Source organism: Neomonachus schauinslandi, chromosome 3 (genome assembly GCF_002201575.2).
Source record: "Neomonachus schauinslandi chromosome 3, ASM220157v2, whole genome shotgun sequence".
Taxonomy (NCBI): Eukaryota; Metazoa; Chordata; class Mammalia; order Carnivora; family Phocidae; genus Neomonachus; species Neomonachus schauinslandi.
In genome coordinates this window covers 139,111,643-139,132,847 of record NC_058405.1, presented here as the reverse complement: position 1 = coordinate 139,132,847, position 21,205 = coordinate 139,111,643, and the positions used below count along the sequence as shown (strand labels likewise).

General features: G+C 42.1%; 1 protein-coding gene across 5 annotated transcripts in view; it reads right to left on the bottom strand.

Moving 5' to 3' along the window:
• OSBPL6 (oxysterol binding protein like 6) overlaps positions 1-21,205 on the bottom strand; it is an 86,271-nt gene that overhangs the window by 32,856 nt on the left and 32,210 nt on the right. For 2 of the 5 annotated variants that reach the window (XM_021702725.2, XM_021702727.2), the window contains exons 7-10: positions 19,963-20,095; positions 12,882-12,985; positions 11,910-12,002; positions 1,456-1,621 (exon numbers count right to left, since the gene is read on the bottom strand). In XM_021702725.2, the coding sequence (XP_021558400.1) occupies positions 1,456-1,621; positions 11,910-12,002; positions 12,882-12,985; positions 19,963-20,095 (496 nt within the window). Of the gene's footprint in view, positions 1-1,455; positions 1,622-7,452; positions 7,528-11,909; positions 12,003-12,881; positions 12,986-19,962; positions 20,096-21,205 lie in introns of all 5 variants that reach the window. The other 3 variants (XM_021702728.2, XM_021702726.2, XM_021702724.2) reach the window with 2 other exon arrangements.

Genomic DNA, 21,205 nt, shown 5'->3' with positions numbered 1-21,205 from the left:
ATTCTGCCTGCTCCTACAACCATCCCCTTGTCCCCTTGCCGTTAGAAGTAAAAGTTACTGGCCATAATCCTATGCTGTTATATAAGGAAAATAACACTGCTCTAATCTAATGACATAATTAGCATCTGGCTAAGAAATGTAACAAAAATGTATCAGGAGTAAAATAGCAGGTGAAAGAAAGTTGGCCTTTCAGAATCTCAACTGAGAAATCTACAGAGAAAGAAGGGTGGGGTGGGGGAGAAGATTTAGCTTAATTGTTTATGATTATAGAATTAAAGAAATATCTCATAAGTACATCTTTGATGGCTTGAGAGTATAAAATTTTGTTGACTTCAACATTCCTAGAGATGTTCTCAGTGTGTGCCCCTTCTTTTCCTGAGCCACCAGGCTCTTGGGCATTATGGGGGCACAGGAGATGTTCCATTTAGCACACATTTTCAGGAATATCTTATCACCTATTACCAACAGCCTCAGGGTAAATTAATGTGATTAATTCACAGTAAGATGTAAATGGCTGAAAACCACAGCATGTATATCTTTCTTCAAGAGATTATGCATTTTCAAAGACAATGCCTGGGAAGGTACTATCTTAAGTCAAAAAATGAATTTCAGCAACTGAAATTTAAATGCTATAGCAAAAGTGGGGGGTGGTAATTTGGAACCCAGGCTCTTGGTAAACATAGACAGGACTGATCAGTCTACCTACAAGCTACTACCTGCCTCTTATTTATTAGACCCTGTCTCTGTGGCTGATAACACATGAACTTACACAACATGCCTTACTGAAAATTTAATATGAAAAAAGGGACTCCCAGGTGGGCTCAATTTCCCCTCCCCTCAAATCTGAACTAGCCCGTGAAGCTCTGGCCAGTAGAGAGCAGCAGGTGATGCTGTGCCAAGTGAACAGGACTGGCAGCTTCCATCTCAGTCTATTCCACTCCCTTGGGGCCCTGAGCTGTGATGGAGAGCGAGAGGGACACAGTTGTGTGTGACCCTGCAGCCATCCCACCAACATGCCAGGAATATGGATGAAGCCACCTTGGATCTTTCAGCCCAGCCCAGCCTCTGGCCGAATATCACTGAGCCCAGGCCGTGCCACACGGCACAGAACTGTCTACCTGAGCCTGAGCCTAGTATTAGGCTGTATTAAATGAGAACTAAACGACACTGAAAAAGAGATGTTGAGTCGTAGTGTGTGCTGGCCTGCCTAGGATAATTCTTGGTGTCTTTCCCCCTTTCTCTCCCCCGCTTATGACACTTTCTTTCTCCGTTCAAAACTGTGAACCAAGAGGCAGGCATCACACCCCACTGCATTTTTGTATCTAGAACTCCGATCAGTATATGCACTGCTTAGTCCTTTCTACCATGACCACCTGGACAAGAATGAAAGAGTAAACGGCAACCTCTCACCAAAGAAGAGAACGTCTCTAAAGGACACGTTGTATTTGCCCTTACCTTTCTGTGCAATTAGACAAAATTCCTCCTGAAGCTTTGTATAATCCGTTGAACTTTCCAGAGGGTCGGTGAGGTGGCTAGGGGGAGTCTGAAATTCGATATCTGCACAAAGGTTGGGGTTGGAGGAGTGCAAGCGGACTGGTGACATGGTAGCACTGAAAGGGACCTGAAAGGGGACAGCACAAATTAGGAAAGAGCAACAGGACATCAGTCCACATTCTCGTACATAGGAAAGATGGCGTCCCTTCTTCAAAATGCTAGGTCCCTTTGGAATGACACGCCCAGAGACACTCAGTACTCGTTTAGTTGGCAGGTGGTTGGGGTGGGAAGAAGTCTCAGTTCTGAGAGTAGATTGAGTACTGCTGTGGGCTCACTGGCTTTTCCCTGTTACAGCGAGAGATGACTATAGAACGACAGGAAGGAAAGACAGAATCCCAGATAAGCTGCAGCTCTGAACCCACAGTTGGATCTAAAAAATCACTGGCAGGAAACGGTAGTTGGAACTCTCACAAAGTCTGTGTACTCGTGTCAGAGGACTTTTTATGCTCACTTGTTTCTGAGCCTGGAGCAGGAGATTACGGAACAGGTAAAAAAAATTCAAGGAAGATTTACTTGCTCCGTGGCCATTGGATAAAACATGAACAAGTTTAACAGTAAACATAGTCATGGCTTAAAGAGACTCAATTAAATTTGAAATTGATTTATTAAAATATATTTGTAAATGAAATATACATGATCTAAATTACTGTCGTTTACCTTTGTATGTTACATAAAACACTGTACACATACAAACACGGCTTATGAAATGGCCAATATTGAAAAGCACTAAGTAAAAAAAGTCATATTACTATAGATTTTCCCAAATGGCTAGAGGTATTTTCTTGCCTGCACTGGATCTGGGCTAGTATTGTGATGGGTGGAGACAAAGCACCGTTCCCTCTCCTTCTAGAAGGTTACACCTGACCATTATAAATGGCATCAGCCAAACATTCTTGGAAAATGAGAATACCAATTCCTATTGTAAATCAGATTACCAGTAACCTCCCCTAATTCTTACTGCACAGATGTTCATTCAGTTATCTTCAAGAATCTCTCTTAGACTTCCTCCACAAGCTGAATTTTATATAAATTAAGGGGTAATTCACACCTTCTAGCTAGCAGGAAATACACTTGTCTGATGCAGATGTATATCAGAACCACTTCCTTTTTTTCCCCCGTATTTTGATAGAGCTTTAAACTTCCTGACAGAAGAAGAGAGAGCAAGTGGAGGAGGGGTGAGGAGGGAGGAAGAGGGAGATAGAAAGAGACAGGGAGGGCACCTGGGTGGCTCAGTTGGTTGAGCGACTGCCTTCGGCTCAGGTCATGATCCTGGAGTCCCAGGATCGAGTCCCGTATCGGGCTCCCTGCTCAGCGGGGAGTCTGCTTCTCCCTCTGACCCTCCCCCCCTCTCATGTGCTCTCTCTCTCTCTCTCTCAAATAAATAAATAAAATCTTTAAAAAAAAAAAAAAGAAAGAGACAGGGAGAGAGACAGAGAGAGAGAGAGAGAGAACAGGAAAAAGGAGCATGTACTTGCGTACTGAGGATACACAGGATAGATGGAGGAGATGGAGAGAGCTGGCTGACAAATCTAGGCCGAACGGCAGTTTATGGACCTGGGTAAGGGCAGTTGAGACTAGAGGGGGCCCTTTGGACATAGCTTTGTCATGGCAGTGGCAAGGAGTTATTATCTCAAAAGATATCCAAGATTTGCTGGGGAAGGCAGTGAGCATGAAGCTTTTCTACTTAAATTCAGCTAAGCTAAGCATGTTACTATATGATATCCAAAGCATCTGGTGTCTGAAATTATCAAGTAAGTCTATTTGGTCCTCCACAGGGACCTTGGCTACACTGAACTGGGACATGTCAACAACTTGTTTATCTCGTCAGGATCAGATTTTTTGGCTATTCTAGAAAAGAGACACAAAAGTGGCAGAGAAACCATTTGAGAAAACAAAGTCCTTGGGCTCAATAATGTGCTAGAATCCTGTCCAGGTAACTCTGTGGAATAATGACTGAGGTCTTTTGGGGATGCCTATAAAGGATGTGGAAGAATATTTGAGGATAGACAAAGGGAATTTCTGACCTTACTGTGGTGATGCTAAATCTAGACAGAGCAGTGAGCCCTTAGCCTTTTGGGAGGGACACAGAGAATCCATGGGAAGGTTGTTGGAGATTAGGAAGTCATGGGGGGAAACTGTGACTTGAGGAAATGGGTGTATCAGGGAGTGTGCAGATTTAAGGATTTGATATGGTTTTCAGACACAAAAAATTAGAAGAGCATAAAAAGAAAGGGTGGGTGTGTGGTGATGGGGAATGTAATGTGTTGAGGATCATGGAAGAGGGTTTTGCCTGCACTCAGGTGCCCTCAACACTCCAAGGACTGGCATGAATTAGGAGAGGAGGCAGGGAGGCTGGGGGAAGCCACGATGCAGTAGAGGCCCAGACATTCCAGTAAGCACCCAGACTTGTCCCTGAGATAATGGCCTGCCTATTAAAAGTTGGATTTGGATGCTGAGAAGAAAAACACATGTTACACATTTATTTTCTGAACATAATGAAGTTGAAATTGGCAATTAAAACAGTAAAACTGATCTTGTATATAACCCACAGGGAAAGGACTTGGAATGCTCCACTCAAACTGCAATCAGTTCCCTGGGCAATTGAACCCAGTTTTTATATACTTCTGACTGAAAATGTCTATATTGCTACCATTTTTGCTAAAAGAAGTATATGAAATGGGACATTTTAATTGAAGAATTCATGAAATGAAATTGAGAATATAAATTGAGGGCGCCTGGGTGGCTCAGTTGGTTAAGCGACTGCCTTCGGCTCAGGTCATGATCCTGGAGTCCCGGGATCGAGTCCCGCGTCGGGCTCCCTGCTCAGCAGGGAGTCTGCTTCTCCCTCTGACCCTCCTCCCTCTCATGCTCTCTGTCTCTCATTGTCTCTCTCGCAAATAAATAAAATCTTAAAAAAAAAAAAAGAATATAAATTGAGAAGTATTAATCTAACTCTAATTGAATGCCTCTTCAGCATTCAATTAGAGTTATTTACTCAGTTTTTTGTTCATCAATTTGGGTATGATGGGATTCAAAAATTGAAGGGATAGCTAGGTCTTCTGTCAGTGATGGCTTAGGTGGGAGCTGTCTACAGGTCTCACTGTTTGCACTTGAGAATCCTGAATGTTGGATGCAGCCTTTACACCGTGCTCAGGAACGAAGTCCAAGGCTTCCCTGAAATCCTGCGCCAGGGAGGAAGCCTGATCTTGGAATATTCTGGTACTAATAACTGCAGTTTGGAATGGGGATGTTAGAAGGTGCTTTTAACACCTGTCTACAAAGAAGTTATAAGAGAAAAATGGATCAACATTGGAACTGCGGCACTGAAATTTAGCAATGGGGGGATGGGTTGGCCCAGTTATGGGTATTAAGGAGGGCACGTATTGCAATGAGCACTGGGTGTTATACACAAACAATGAATCATGGAACGCTACATCAAAAACTAATGATGTACTGTATGGTGACTAACGTAACATAATAAATAAATAAATAATAACAAATAAAAAAAAACATGAATGAGAAAGGGACACACAAAAGCAGGTCTAAGAGAGATACTAAGCAATACAACATATGGAGCCAATTTGAAAAGTCTCCTGCTGTAATTCCTCTGCGTTATGTGTACAGGGATCCTCGTGTAGAGAACTGATTGCACAGGGACCCTTGGTGTTCTTCTGTGGGGGCAGGGCCAGTGTGTCTCTTTTTCCAACCCCCTATCCTGTTGGGTCTGGCTGATGTTGCAAGTGAGCCATTTTGGGTTCTAGTGCTAAGAATCGAAAAGAATAAATCTCTGAAACATCTCCTTTGGGTGCATTTTTCTTTGGGAGCAGTCTCAGCTGCCCCAGATATTTGAGTCGGTCTCCTCCTCACTGGAGGAAAATAAGTAACTAGGAGTCATTTGCAATAATTCTAGGTAAAAGGCACCGAGCTGGAGAGGATAGGCTCAAAATGTATGGGAAACTTAGTGTTGGGAAGAAGGAAGGCAGGGGATTAAGAGGAACACTGCACCAGGAGAAATAGGGGGGCTGAGTCATCAGTGTCAGGTCACTTGAGATGTGAATGAGGGTGAGGGGGCCGAGGGGGCAAGCTGAAGTTCCCGCTAGATGGTGTCATGCTTTGCTATGGAGTTAAAGCTATAAATCCTAAAGGGTTTAGAGTAACTATTCCCTCTAGTTATTTATGAATACATTACTAGATGCTGCCAACTTTCCTCAATAGATGCTTGGAATTATTGGAAGTTATTCTTAACTTCTGTGATCACTGCTACCCTGGGAGATAGGCATTAATACTCTCCTCTTTTTAAAAGATTTTTCTTTTCTACTTTCCATTAAAAAAAATATATATATATATAAACCCATTCTATTCAAATAGTTTCTAATCCCAGTTTTATTATATTCACTCTGTATCTGCAATTAAAAAATGAACACAGTAGAAACACAATCGCTTCCCTGCATGCCTTCTCAGAAGTACATTATTTAAGGAAACATAGGTATTTTAACAAAATGACTGACCTTTCCTTTCCATACTGAGATACTGTTCTTTGATAATCATCTGGATTTCTGAATTTTATCAATGAAAGGTTAAGAACTACTTAACTAATTTTACATGTATCTATTGGCATGACCAGTTACCATGTCAGTGTCATATATTACGCATACATGCATAAGAGAAACACTAATCATGATATCAATTTCATGAATTTGTTCAAATGTTCATAAAACTGTGAGTTTAAGAATCAATTCCCTTAATAAACTCCAAGTCACTGGTTCATTTCATAATCAAAAGCAATTTTCTCTCTCTCAAAAAAAATCCAGCTAAGCAGCGAGATATAAAGCAAGGGCCAGTTATTAATCAAAAGTAGAAAACCAACAATCCTCTCATGAGTATCCATTCTCTTACAATGAAACCAAAACCTTTTAGTATTTTTCAGCAATTCTAGTCTTCAAGTATATTCCACCAGTAGCAAGAGCAAGACTATTGTTAATTCAGAAAACACTAACAGCCAAAAAAACTAACATCCATGATTGCTATGAACTTAGTATTCTGTATTTTAAAAAGTTGACAGGATGTCATGATTAAGCAAGTATTATGATTTGCTTTTATCCAGCAAAGGGTTCTTGCATTTACACATTCTATTTCCTATTCTGCATGCACCGTTCACTATTCTAAACAGCTTCTACTCAATTTAAAATTTTAGTTATTTGTCTTATCTGTTTCAATACTTGCCCTACCCTCCTAATAAACCTTAGCTATATATTAAACACCATTTAACTTGGGGGTTTTCTCCTTTCCACACTACATATTTTCTGACTTTCAGCTCAATATTCTTTCCAGAAAATTTTTCCCTTGCTAGGTGTAATTTGGGTAGCCATTTAGAGATGACATCAAAATTCACCTTTTCTTATCCTCTCTTTTCTTTATTCTCACATCCTTTTCAAATAATCACAATACTACAAAAAAAGCACAATTTTTGTCTGTAGTAACATGACTTTTCTTAGAAAAACAGAAATCAGTTAGCAGAGGTCCCAATATCAGTATGACCAAAAAAAAAATTTATATATATATATATATATATATATATATATATATATATATAATTTTAGGAAATTCCACACCATAGGGAGCCGTACTCAATTTTGCCACCTTGCATTTACATTATTTCTTACACCGACAGAAGAAGAACTGGGTTAGGGGGTCATTTTCCATTGCAAACACGAATACCCGTGTGCGACACCTGCCATGCAGAGACAGCCAGAGAACATGCGAAAGCTATGCCAGAAAGGGAGGGGGCTACAGTCAATGCCACTGCACACAAACGGCACCACGGGAACAGGGGAGGCGCCACTTGGACCCAGTTGCTCATTCTTATTAAATGTCCACTTGAGATTGAAATCCACTCACTGTTGTAGCCACTGCTGCCGCTAGCCTCTGCCGGCGCCGAGTGGTGCTGAACTGGCCCTTCACAGATGGCCCTTCCTGACAGTGAATGAGAGAGGAGGGAGGAGAGGAGCAGGGGCCGGGGAGGGGGAGGACAGGATGCGGGAGGACAAAAGATAATCAGACAAGGGAAAGGGAGAGTTTTTAAGTGGAGTTGACTTTTCCTAAATCACAGCATTGAAAAGTGCTCGAAGGGGCATTCACGCTGGGAGAAAAGCTCACTGTCCTCATTGCAGAACCCCCAGACACTTACGTCTAGTTGCTGAATATGATCCCACCCCAAAAGGAGATGGGAAGTCATGAATTGATGAATAATAGCTTGTGATCTTAAAGTAAAATAAAGGTGCATATCATTTTCTTCATGTTATATGAAATCAAAGGCATTCAATCAATGGAAGCAAAGATAAAAGTAAGTTCGGGAAAAATGATTAAATAATGTGCAAAGGCTAAAACAAACAAGTTGTAATGGGAGTCTCCCGTTAGCCAGGCAGAATTTTTTTCTTTCTTGCTGGGAGGAAAAGTACAGGGGAAAGGGTACCAGGAATCTTCAATGTCCCATTTATTTACCTGCTAGAAAGCTCTCTGGGATTCAACATTAGTAATGGTGTTGGGATTTTCAGGTTGGAGAATTCTCCAAGGAGGAAACCAGTCCGCATAGCATAGGGGAAAAAGCATTCAATGTCCTCAGTGTGTTGGGACAATGCCTGCAAAAAGCAGCTAGGGAACCCTGAAGGCAGAGGCTTCATATAATGATGTGCACCTACGCATAAACCAGCAGAGAAGCCGAGAGCTTTCTTTTTTGTCTCTTTTTGGTGGACGGGATAATGATATTTCCTTCTAACTACTCAAGTTTACGTCTGTCCATGTGACAGACCCTCGCTCTTCGTGGTTGTGAACGGTAAGTTCAATTCCAATGAACTGAGATGTACATAGGGTCACCTAACAGTGGAGATTAAGCAAAAGCAGCATGACTGCTTTAGTCTTTTTGGAACAACAGAAAAATATTTTAAATTCTTATAACTCCAATTCTCTTCAAAGTTTCCCCATTACATTCACATTTTTCTTCCATGTTCATAAGTCTTCTGCATGCATTATATGTTTATTGTACACACACACATATATACAATGTGTTTTCTACAAAAAGTTCTCTATACAAAATCCCTTCATGCTTAATGCAGTAAGTTAAAGGAGAAAGAACTTATTTTTGCCCTTCAGTATAATTTGAGCATCTGTGAGATCTAGAACAGCTACACAGGAATGATATCTGACCATGTATCTGCTATTCCCTGCTTTCTGCTATTGCTCATTCTCTCCAACAACTAGGGCTCTAGTATTAATTTGTGCTATCAGTCTTGTAGGAAACCTAGTAGCTCTCTCATTCATAGCAACCCTTTCCACAATCATTCCCTTCTTGCCCTCCTTTACCTCACTGGAAACACAGTCCAACGGTTACTGTGTAATGATGATAATGAGATTGTTATTAGAACCAGAAAGTTGAAGTTTGGGAGAAAGTCCTTTTTTTCTAAAAGGTACTCTCCAGAGAGCTTTCTAGGACAAACGCCTTCAATGAATTACACAAAGGATTTTTGAAGCTAGTTTCTCAATGGTTTCTAGTAGGAATATGACCATGTGGCTCTAAAATGTAACCTTCATATTCAAATCAATAGCACAATCTAACCGATGTTAAGAATAAGATACCAAACATATAGAATAACATGATCTTCATTTCTATTCTCCTGAAGTCAATTTTTTAAAGGACCCATTTTATAATTATTTCAAAATAACAACTACTGCAGAATGCCAGATGCACAGTTCAGTGAAACGGTATCATTAAGAACAGGAACACGAACCACCACGACCACCACAGGACAGTCTGGGTGCCTCCACAAATGACTGGTGGAACTCCAAGTTACCAACAACAGAAGGGATGAACCATGAGCCCGCTCACTACAACGCCTCTCAAACTGGCCGCAACAGTGATGGTAGAGAAGGTGGCTCAAGTAGTGAGACAATTATGGGCTCAAAACAAATACTTGGCGCCCTCTGATGGGGTTCCAATGGTCAAGGAGGGAAAAACCCGGGTATTAGGGTGGGAGAACAGAGGAGGTAGGTTTAATCCACTAAATAAAAATAAATGCTATGCCTTTCTGTAAGGAAAATAATAATGAGTAAAGACATTTATATTGGCCATAGGCATCCCTGGCTGATTGTATGGATCCCTAGCCAAGTGTGCATGTTGAAGAAACTTCCAAGTAACTTCCCAGTGATAAAGAATGAGCATCTTAAGGGCTCTGAGAAGGCCTGTTGGTTTGGGTAAGCAGAAAAGGTGCAGGGATAGTACCAAATTCTGCAGGATTCACCCTACAATACCTTTTGTTTTACCAGTCTAAGTGGAAGCAGGGTTTCTCCGGGAGTAATAAATAGTTCACCGCCACCCCAAGTCTATTGATTTCCACTTAAAGGTAGAACTAAATCTCTCTTGCAAAAGTTTAGTTTTCTTTGAGTGTGGGGAATAGGTGATTTCAATTTCCCTCAAAAATAATTAAACTAGAACCACAAGGGCCATATTGTTACTCTTTGGCAAAAAAAAAAAAAAAAGTGCAAAACAGCATCAATAAAAATTTAAAAACAAACTACCCAAATATGTGGCAAAAGTATGAATGAAAAATATTTTCCTGTTTTTTGAACAATTTCTTCTGATGACTCAAAAAAATCTTCATAAACCTTCTCATATAGAAAAGCAAGCCTATGACTAGAAGGGCTATTCTAGCTGCATTCTGTTTCCTCTGGAAAAAAATGGAGCGATATGAGGGCCACGGTGGGCCTTGTAGCCCCAGCAGGCTGGCCAGGGGCACCGTGCTCATATTTTCTGAGGAGAAACCAACCTGTTCGAGACAACAGCTGTGAATGGCAATCTGTTCAGGGTCATACCTTAGAAAAACGAGACTGAAAGAATATCTGTCTACAAATGTATATGTTCTTATGACGTTGGCTGCCTTCAATTATTTTTATAATATTTTTTTTTCTTGGCTATGATAACCATAGATATCACGTTTTAAAAAGCCCCACAAAACTAGACAATCACATGCCCCAAACAAATGAAATGGCCCAAAGCACTTTTAGGTAAATTTTTTGTGAAGTCATTTGGCACATTTGTCTCTGTAGTATTAATGTTCTGAATAGAAGAGAACACACAAAAACATAGCTACTGAAGGAACACTATAAATTGTGTTCATAGAATGTAGACATCCTAACCAGAAAAACATGAATCTTTAGCGTTTATGAAATTTATTTTCAAATATATCAGTTAGCAAGCAAAGCAAAGCAACAAGGAGTTTGTTATTTACACATTCAGAATTACAACACAAAGAATATCAATACAATCAGAATGAAGGAGTTCTTATTTCTTCAGAGAACACTGAAGAATTCTGGAAAATAGTTACTTTTACCTTTGTATTAGAATATAAATTGATTTATAGTGTAATAAAAAGAAAAGCAAAATCCTAAGTTTGATTTTGATTGTGCAGGGCAAGAGTTTTTCTTTTTAATAATATATAGCTAGGATCAGAATAGTAAACATTCTTGTTTAAAGATCTGAAAGTAATATGATTTATGGCATAAGAGGTTTCAGGCACTTACCATATTTCATGTCATTGCAATGCACTAAAACCTAAGATGCTCTTATTCTAAAAATTTAAAACTACTCATTTCAAATAAATAACTTATTTAAAATAAATTTCAAGTAAATTTATCATGAGTCATTAAGACTTTCATAATTCAGATTTTAAAAGTGATCCTTGATGGCCAAATCATATCTATTTTTGAAGAATCATAGAATTTTACAACTGAAAGGGAATTCAGAGATCATTAAATTAATTCCATGACTTTACCCAGGAGCAAATGGCAGCCTAGAAAATTTAACAGAAATGCACAAGATTATACTGCCAGGAAATCACAGTTGATTAGCCTAGAACCTGAGTTTGCCGACTTCGAATCTTTTGCAGCCCTCATGTCTTTTTATTGATATATAAAATTTTGAACAAAGCTACTAGAGAAAAGGCTCTTTTAAGATCTAGTACATATAAATGAGTGCTCATTACAACACACTGGATTTTTAGCCTGATTTTTAAGCTAATTTTTTGTTAAATTATATTTTAACAGTTCAACGGTGGTAAGTGAGAATGAGAATGCTACTTTGTAGCCATATTAAATAATTTTAACCTTTCTTTTAAATTATTTTTACTTATTCCAGAGGAAGAAGAGTAGATTCCCCCCGAATTTAGATAGTACAACTCAGTCTATAAAACACAGGCTTTAAAGCAGGTCAGCTGCTTTAGACTCCTTAACCTCCACCAATTGATATATAAAGACTAATATCTTAAAAGCATATAAAAATATGAATGAAGGAAAAAAGTCTGTACCTGCAGTTGTATTTTTGTATCTTTGCTGACACTTTTTGTTCTCCATCTTCTTGTGACCCGCTTGTCTTTCTTTGAAATATCTACACAGTTAGCCTACATTACACAAATAGTTAAAAGCAACAAGTATTATTAAGTTCACACACATGTTATGGATATAGACAAAGAGCATAGCAAGTTAGTAAAGAGTCGTCGTTAGCCACCTAAAGCACACCAGCCAGGAGGGAAAGTCGTATCTGATGCACAGTGGACATCAAAAGCAGAAATAAGAACTTAGTCATAAAATATATTTGTCTGCTATACAAAAGGAAAACAGGATTAGAGATTTTTAGCATTCTTTTTTCCTACATAAAAAGATGACCGTGGGGCTCCTAGGTGGCTCAGTGGGTTGAGCGGCTGACTCTTGATTTCAGCTCAGGTCATGATCTCAGGGTCGAGAGATCTAGCCCCAGGGACAGGCTCCATGCTCCATGCTCAGCTTGGGATTCTCTCTCTCCTCCTACTTCTGCCCCTCCCCCCACCCGCACGTGTGTGTGTGTGTGTGTGTGCACGCGCGCGCGCGCGCGTGCGCGCGCGCGCAGCTCTCTCAAACAAATCTTTAAAAAAAATGGCAGTAATTCTGAGAGTATCTAAGTTATATCTTCAAAGTATCTATCTATCTATCTATCTATCTATCTATCTATCTATCTATCTATATCTAAGTTATATCTTCAGAGCTATCATTTCTAATGCAATACAAACATGGAAGAATAATTCAGATATTTATTTCTATTAGTTTACACTTAAATGTAAAATATTTCAAAACAGACATCTTAACACAACGACACCAAGAATTCAAAAATATTAAGAAAAACTCCAGAATATAAACTAATCTGTGTTGTAGTTATTTCCCTTTAAATGTTACCTTATATATTCATAAAACAATCCAGTAAAAATTCTGCATTAATGTCTTAATGTCCTCTTGGTAATGTTTACCTGCATGTCAGTAAAGTTAGGTGCTGACTGAGTTCTCTGAAGTATTTCCAAATTTTGCAGGAGTTTGCTAAGTTCCACAAGGTTTGACTGGCAGTGTGCAAGGTCTAAGAAAAATCAGAAAGAAAAAATAGGTTAGAACTGGGCAGGGACAGGCAGTGATGGTAATAAAAGACAGTCAATCCCAATTATGGCAAGTATGATTAGGTATATCCATGTTTATATAATGGTGGTACTGGCAAATGAAACAAAACAGACCCTTCTCTGGTTTAGAACCTTAAAAGCATTGATTATTTAATGAGTTGAAAGCCTACTTACAAATTAACAGCTAGCTATTACAATCTCAGTGACATTGTGCATTCTCGCTTTCCTGTTCTGGTGGCCCTTGGCACATAGAAACCACACTCAAGGGAACTTCAGTAGTTTTATGGTTTTATTCTTAGGAACCTGTCCACCTACTCCTAAAATAGTTTACAAAGTGGCTGCTTAGAATTTGGATGGAGTCAAAGTCAAGTTCAGAAAAATAAGATGGACTGCAAAGTCAGATAGACACATTTATCTATGATTTCAATCACTAACAATGTTGCAATGAATGATTTCTTTAAAATTTATGAGGGATGGGGTGCCTGGGTGGCTCAGTCAGTAAGCGTCTGCCTTCAGCTCAGGTCATGATCCCAGGGTCCTGGGATCGAGCCCTTGAGTCAGGCTTCCTGCTCAGTGGGGAGCCTGCTTCTCCCCTTCCCTCTGCCCCTCCCCCCCACTTGTGCAGGCCCGCGCGCCCACGCACTCTCTCTCTCTCAAATAAATAAATAAAATCTTTAAAAAAAAAATCTATGAGGGATGTTCTACTAAACACAACCAAAGATTCTCAGAGTATGTTCCCTGGCCCAGCAGGATCAGAGTCACCTGGGCATGAAACATATCCTGTTTGAATTGTTTCATGAAGAAATGGCTTTTAATTTTATTTTTAATTTTTAGCTGTATTTGAACAAAAGAGAATTTTTAAAGATTTGTATAATAAAATATCACTCTTAAAAACTGACTCTTAGTAAATGAAAATTAAATATAGTCAAGAATATTGAGTTAGTAGTATCACTCACACAATTATCAAATATTTAGAACATGCCAGTAGTCATGTGATTACTTTTGCATATGTATTGTTTATAAAGAGACTGCAATAGGGCACGTCTATAAATGTGTTATATAATAAGGTGGTTACAATATGTGGTGAGTTGGTGAAAATTTCATTTATATTATTTCTGTTTCTCATTAAATCTCAAGGATCTGAATTTTTACAGATACAGTATAGGCAGCAAAATATTGTTGTTAAATATGGCTAGGGGCTCCTGGATGGCTCAGTTGGTTAAGTGGGGCCGACTCTTGGTTTTGGCTCAGGTCATGATCTCAGGGACCTGGGATCGAGCCCCACGTCAGGCTCCGTGCTCAGCGGGGAGTCTGCTTTTGGATTCTCTCTCCCTCTCCTTCTGCCCCTCCCCCTGCTCATGCTATCTCTCTCTCAAATCAATCAATCAATCTTTAACTATGGCTAAAGATAAGCTGGGCCAAATAACATAGGTAGTTGCATCTCAGGGATTTTTGACTTTTTGACTTTTTCGTTGGATATAAAAACAGAGGAGTAACTGCTACAAGGGTCGTTCCAGGACTGCCAATCACTGCATGCTCTATGGAGAAGAGGGTAGCAGCAATTTTAGGGCCAGGCCATATCCAGGTCCCCCCTCTTCTCTACAGCATCTGCCTCAGGATGGAGTCCGGGTGGGCTGTTCAAGCGCTACTGCTGTTCTTCCAAGAACCGTTGGCCGTCAGTGGCCATTCCTTCAGAGAGGAACCCAGTGGAGGTGGGAGGAGAGCACTGATGAAGACAGCCCTGCCACCACCCCCTCCACCTTCAGGGGAGGCCATGCCCTTGTGCCCCCATCCTCTTCCCTAAGAAAACAAAGTCAAGTGGCTCAGGAGGGTAGAAAATACAGAGGATGAAAGGAAAGTTAGGAGGGAAGAAAGTAGTACAAAGAAGGAAGGAGGGTTAGAGGGAAGAGGAGGAGGGACCTGGGCTAGCTAGAAAGGGCCTACCTTTTAATTTGCATATTATTATTATTATTATTTTAGAGAGAGACAGCAGGCGCATGCATGATTGGGGGAGGGGGAGGTGCAGGGGGAAAGGGGGAAAGAGAATCTTAAGCAGGCGCCACACCTGACCTCTGAGATCATGACCTGAGCCAAAATCAAGAGTCAGCCACTTAGCCCAAGAGCCTTGCAGATGCCCCTTAATTTGCATTTTAAAGAACAAAACTGTGTCATAAGTACCACGCTAATAGGGACATTATTTCACATTACCCACGCATCAAGCCTTCTATCTAGTGCCTATTACATTCATGCTTCCTAATAAGTGTGACTAACGTACACAAATGGTGTACGCAGGTAGCACAGCAATCTGGAAACGAGGCTTCGAACCGTCACAATAATATCCACCCTTTTCCTAACAGAATGGAAAGAGAACATCGTAAATGAACTTGTTCAAGAGCAAAAGACCTAAAGTTAAGAGTCAGGAGACAAGGACTGACTTTGCGTTTCCTGGTGACATTAGTATATGCCTCTCTTCCCTTCCCAGCTTAGAGTAGCAACTGAGATGGTAGATGAGGAAACTCTGTGAGTATGGGCCGTACCATGTGTAATCACCTTCCCTTGGAGCAAGCCACACCCGTCCCCACCACTTCTATTGCTTGAAACGTGGAAGAGATGAAATCCTGGGCAGGACTTCACTGCCTGCCTAAGTGTCTAGATGTACATAAGGATTCTAAAGACTTGCCAAAGGCAACAAAAAGATCTTTAAAAAAAAGAAATCTCTAGAATTTCTTTAAATTAAGATGAAATCTAGTTTTAGAGATGCGGAAAAAGGAAAAACCATGCCAAGAAAAAACTGCTGAGATAGTTCAGAATGGTGAACAGTTAAAAACAAATCTAACAATTTACTTTTTTTCCCATCATGTTCTATCTTGTTCCAGAAAGAAATGAGTCGTCCAACTGTGGAATGGTTAAATAAATTAGGGTATATCCAAAGTTATCCATTTATTATTTAATTTAGGTACCATTGATGGAAGATGCTGTGTACCCAGGTTAATTCTAAGTACAGGGATTATCACAACCAAGTAAGATTCATGGAGTTTACATCCTGGAAAAAAAATGCAAACATGTTGTATGTTAAACAATCATGTATCCATCTTCAAAGTGGCATACACAATACTAATTTAACATTTTGTCTCCGTGGGAGCCAAGCAATTCCCTTGCATACTTGAGAAGATCTGGACTGATGTAAGTTCAGATCTATGAATGGTTCACCACCTTGGGTATTAAAACTATAAATCAGAAATGCTATGAGTTCAAGAAGATGCTACATGATGAACTTCTGAAATACAAACCTCAATAGTGGGGACTCTCTATACAATGATCAGGAGACACCAAAGAAAAGGGTCATGGGAGTCTGGAAAACAGAGTTATCATGGTTTGAAGTCATCAGAGCACACTCAAAGGAGAGAGTAAAATCTTTTCTGGGTCTGGAGGACTGATGGAAAGGATTCAGCAAAAGAGAAAGGTGGAGAAGGGCAGAGAGGGAAAGAACCACCTGTGCGAAAGCACAGACAAGGGGATATGCAAGGATGTTCAGAAAACAGCAAATACGTTCAGTGGGGCTAACGGAAAGCAAGGTTGAAAGGGCAGGTAGGGCCCAAAAGCTGAAAGGCGGATGTTGAGTGCCGGGCTAAGTAGTCTGGGCTAAAGCCGCAGAGCCCACGGAGAACCATGTGAAGGGAATTTTGCATAAAAGCTACTTAAGGAAATATCAGTGGACAAAGGGCTGGCTTTGGGGCTAGTCAAACATCTCCCCCAGGGCGGCTGTGCAATCCTGGGCACATTCCTTACCCTGCACGCATTTTGCTTTCCTCATCTGCAAAGTGGGGAGGAGTGATGCCTACGCCTGGCGGCCGAGTGCAGCGTCCTGCTAATTGCTGGCCCAGAGCTGCCCACACGGTCAAGAACAGCAAGGCCCCACGAGCCTGTGAGAGATGGAGCAGCAGAGCAAGAGGCTGAGGATGAGAATGCCAGCCGGAGGCTGCTGACCCACCAGAGCCTGGGTCGGACTGGGCGGCAGACACTTGAGAGGAAGGGCAGATGAGGGTGTGGGTGTTTTCGGAAAAATAACAGAACTCTGTCGCGGCTAGATGAACAACAGCGTTGGGGGGGGGGGGGCGGCGGTCAAAGATCCTCTGAGGTCTCAGGGGTGGTCAGGACAGCAGCAGTGACAAAAACAGGGAAACTTCGCAGCTGGGGCCACTTCAGGGAGGAGACAGGCTGGTTTCAGGCAGGCCGAGGAGGGGGCGCACCAGAGAGTACAGACCGACAGGGCCAACAGCAAGGAGAGGCGGTGGGGAGGCTGCCCAGGCTGCACGTGGAGCTGAGATTTAGACAGCTTTCAGTCTTTTTGTGAGGAATACGGGGCATATACTCTGGAGCCAGACTGCCCACACTTGAACCCCAGGTCCACTGCTGCTAGCTGGGTGAACTTGGGTCGGAGCAAGCTGATTTCCCTGTACCTAAGTTTTCTCACCTGTAAAATGGCTTTGAGAGGACTGAATGAGTTGCTGCATATGAGACACCCACAAGAGTTCCTGTCGCAGAGTGCCCGATGCCTATTAGCCGCCGCTGCCCCCGCCCGCCCCGTCATCTCCATCACTGCTGTATCATCAAACAGAGATTTTCTGAGTTGGAACTACGACCACACCTGTCATCTCTGAAGCACAGAGCACAGTCATTAGAATCTAGTTGGCCTGGGTTAGCCCTCCAGCTCTGCCAAGTATTTGCTGTGTAACATGAGCTAGTTATTTGACCTAAGTACTGGTCTGCCTGTCTTTAAAAATAGGGTTCATAATCCTGTCTGGTGCTCCTGTGAAGATCTACAGAGAACCATACATGTAAAGCGCTCAGTTCAATGTCTGGCGCATAACGAGCACACAGTCAACTACAGTCACTGTTATGGAAGCTGAAGGCAGAAGACTCAAGCTTGATCATCCCCACAGCCAAGGCGACCAGATGCGAATCCAATGAAACAGCGGGGGAGCAGCTGGAGAAAAAAGGAAAACTTCATGGGGCCTAAGGGAGAAGTCTCATTCGAGAAGGGGCCCCAGGGCAGGTCAGAGGATGAGGTCTGAGGACCGAGTGGAAATCGGACAGCACCTTGCTACCAAGAATGCCTTTTTCATAGAGCGGAAAGGGCAAACATCAAATTATGGAGAGAAGCTGGAGTCTAGGGGCAGAAGTGAATGAAAGAGAGAGGCTGTCCCCGGGCGAAGGGGGTAATTATTGCACTAACTGCTGAAGGAGACGGGAAGTCAGGACAGAGGACATGGGTAGAGCAGTCAGGATGGGGAGAAGAAGGAGCACCCCTGACACAGGACAGCAGCAGGCACAAGGGATGGGCCACAGAGTAGTCTGAAGCACACGGAGACAAAAGCCACCCTCGCTCCCCCACCAGCCAGGGGCGCCAACGTCTCTTCATTTGGGTCAGAAGAATGGATTTTGTGCCGGTGTGTGGTCCCAAACCTGCTCCATGCCGCGAGTGTGTGGACGGCGGCAGAAGTCAGGGGACAGGCTGAACTGTCGAGGACCGCTGCTAGGGTGAAACTATGGCATTTTAGGAAAGCGAGGCCCAGCTTCTTTCCCCAACCCGAAGTTCACGTACTCGAACGTCTGCGTGTTGTGTGAATATGTTCAAGTAAAACCCTTTTAATGGAATGGCAGCTTTATGCATAGAACATCCCTCTTAAAATCATATTTTCACACAAAGATTGAGTTTGGGATGTGGCAAGGACTAAGCAAAATGCTGTAGACTGTGAGTTCATGCACATGCAGAGCAAAAAAAAATATTTTTTGTGGTTGGGATCAACATGTATTGCCCAAATTCAATGTTCTTTTATTTATTTATTAAAATTTTATTTCTTTGAGAGAGTGAGAGATAGAGAGAGAGAGAGAGAGAGAGAGAGAGAGAGAGAGAAGCATACAAGCAGGGGCAGAGGGAGAGGGAGAAGAAGACTGCCCCGCTGAGCAGAGAGCCCGATGCGGGGCTCGATCCCAGGACCCCGGGACCATGACCTGAGCCGAAGGCAGACACTTAACCGACTGAGCCACCCAGGTGCCCCGCAATTTCAATTTTTTAAACTAAGGACATAAGAAAATACTCTAACATCTACTTTCACCATGATCTCATAAAGGAAAAAAAATTTAATAAAAATAAGTTAGGCCCAATATCTTCACAAAATAACTTAAAAAATTAAATCAATGTAGCATTATCAAATACTTGCTATGCTATCCTTGTTTTCTCAGTTTTGAAGGTCAAAGGAAAACTAGCTCCTAGAATGGACATGGTCCGTGGCCGTTTGGACCAAAATGCTCGGGCTAATTATGAGGGAGCAGCAAAGTTTCTAGAGAGTAAGAGGCTCAGCAACGGCAGGGTGAGGACATTGTGTGTAAGTTCAGAATATTTAACAACGGACACAGAGTGCAACACCAGTAACAGGGAACTGTGGAGAGCAGGTGCCACATCATTGATCGGCTTATTGTGGGCCGTCAGGAGACACACACTTATTCAAGGGCAAGATGAAGCAGCAGGAGAGGCAGCTGGAGAAGGGACCCGGCAACAGTGGAGATCCAGGGTGGGGGCGCTCTGGGGGCTGCGCTTGGCCTTGAGATCCCCCGCCCGCAGGGCCTGGGGAGTGGGGGGCTCATGAAGAAAGAAGGGAGCAGGTGGTGAGGTGAGCCGGCAGGGCAGAAGGGGGTGCAGGGCAGGGGAAGGGTGGAAGCAGCCGCAGCAGGGGTAAGGGTGCGGGAGAAGGCATAGGTAGGAGGCAGCTGGGGTCACGGGAAGGGGCAGGGTCTGGTGTGGAACAGTAAGAAGAAGGAAAGATGAAGGCAATCGAGGAGGCTGGAGGGGGCGAGGTGCAGCGGCCACGATTCACTGCTCTCCTTTCTGTTTCGTCCGTCGGCTTCTCCTGGGAGCCCAGCGGGGGCGAGAACTAACCTTCGGCACACCTGTCCATTTCTTCCGAGTCCTGTAACCAGGCTGCCACTTTGCTCTGGCCCGTCGTGCAGGTTGCGGGGAGGCTGTTGCTGCACGGCAAAGGGGACTGCCACGGAAAGCTGTTTGGTGGCACCTACAATGAACAAAGGGGAGTGTGCGGGTGAGCAGAAACAGTATATTTAAGTGAGTTTTAAAATTTTTATTAAAAAGTGACATCAGAAAAGAGAGGAAGAAAGGGCACACTCGAAATACAAAAGAAGCCTCTAGGCTAAACTTGTCCATACTCAGCGAAGCCCAAGTTCATAAAGAGTAACACTCATTAAGCGGCTATCTCCACCATGCAAGGAAGGGGACAACACTTAAGTATGGGATAGCTCATACTCTTAAGGGCCTGCCAGCTCAAGGGGTTTAAGTTGCTCAGTGGGTTGTATCTGACATAGGGTCCTTATGCTACTTTTAACTCATGATTGAAGGCCTTTCCTTCCCAAAAGCTCTCTGTTCCCTTACTGTCAGCTCAAGGCCCCGTCAGCCACATGTGATTCCTAAATACGTTACCCACCATCAAGCAACCTTGCAATGCTTTAAATGCATATTAAAAATTGTAATATATAAAAAGGCATTCTCAGCAAATTATTATTACCCACAGCTGACAGACTTTCCAGTAAAGGGAATTTATGTGAAATAAAGTTGCAGGAGGTAAGGAGATAATGCAGTGAGTTCAGTGAACACTTAGTTGAAAGAGCAGAAGCTTACTTCTGAAAAAGCTGAAACAACTTTAAAACTCCATATTTGGCTTTCATATTCAATTATAATTGATCGTGTCTATTCTAAATCATCACGAAGTGAATGATACACATATTTAGCAAACCCAGACTTATTTATTACCCATGCAAGGCCACAAACCAATTAGCATTCAGGAGTCTCATAATTTCATACTTAGAATGCAAGGCAAGGGATAAAAAGCTCTCTTCACTCTTTATTGCATTTTGCGAAATGTAATGGAAATCTTTCACCAAGTTTGATCTTAGAGGTGTGTCATTCATAACTACAGCAATAGATCTTCTACGAAAACCAGAGTTGAAGGGCTTTCCTATTCCAAGGCAAACAGTGGGGAGGAATTGGTTTCAGTTCTCCATTCTCTTTGGCTATCACCCAAGTTATTTAATAAATAACACAAGGGATGAAAATAATGTATCTTTTATCAATAGTCTATGCCCAAGATGCAGGCAGAAGCAGAACCAAA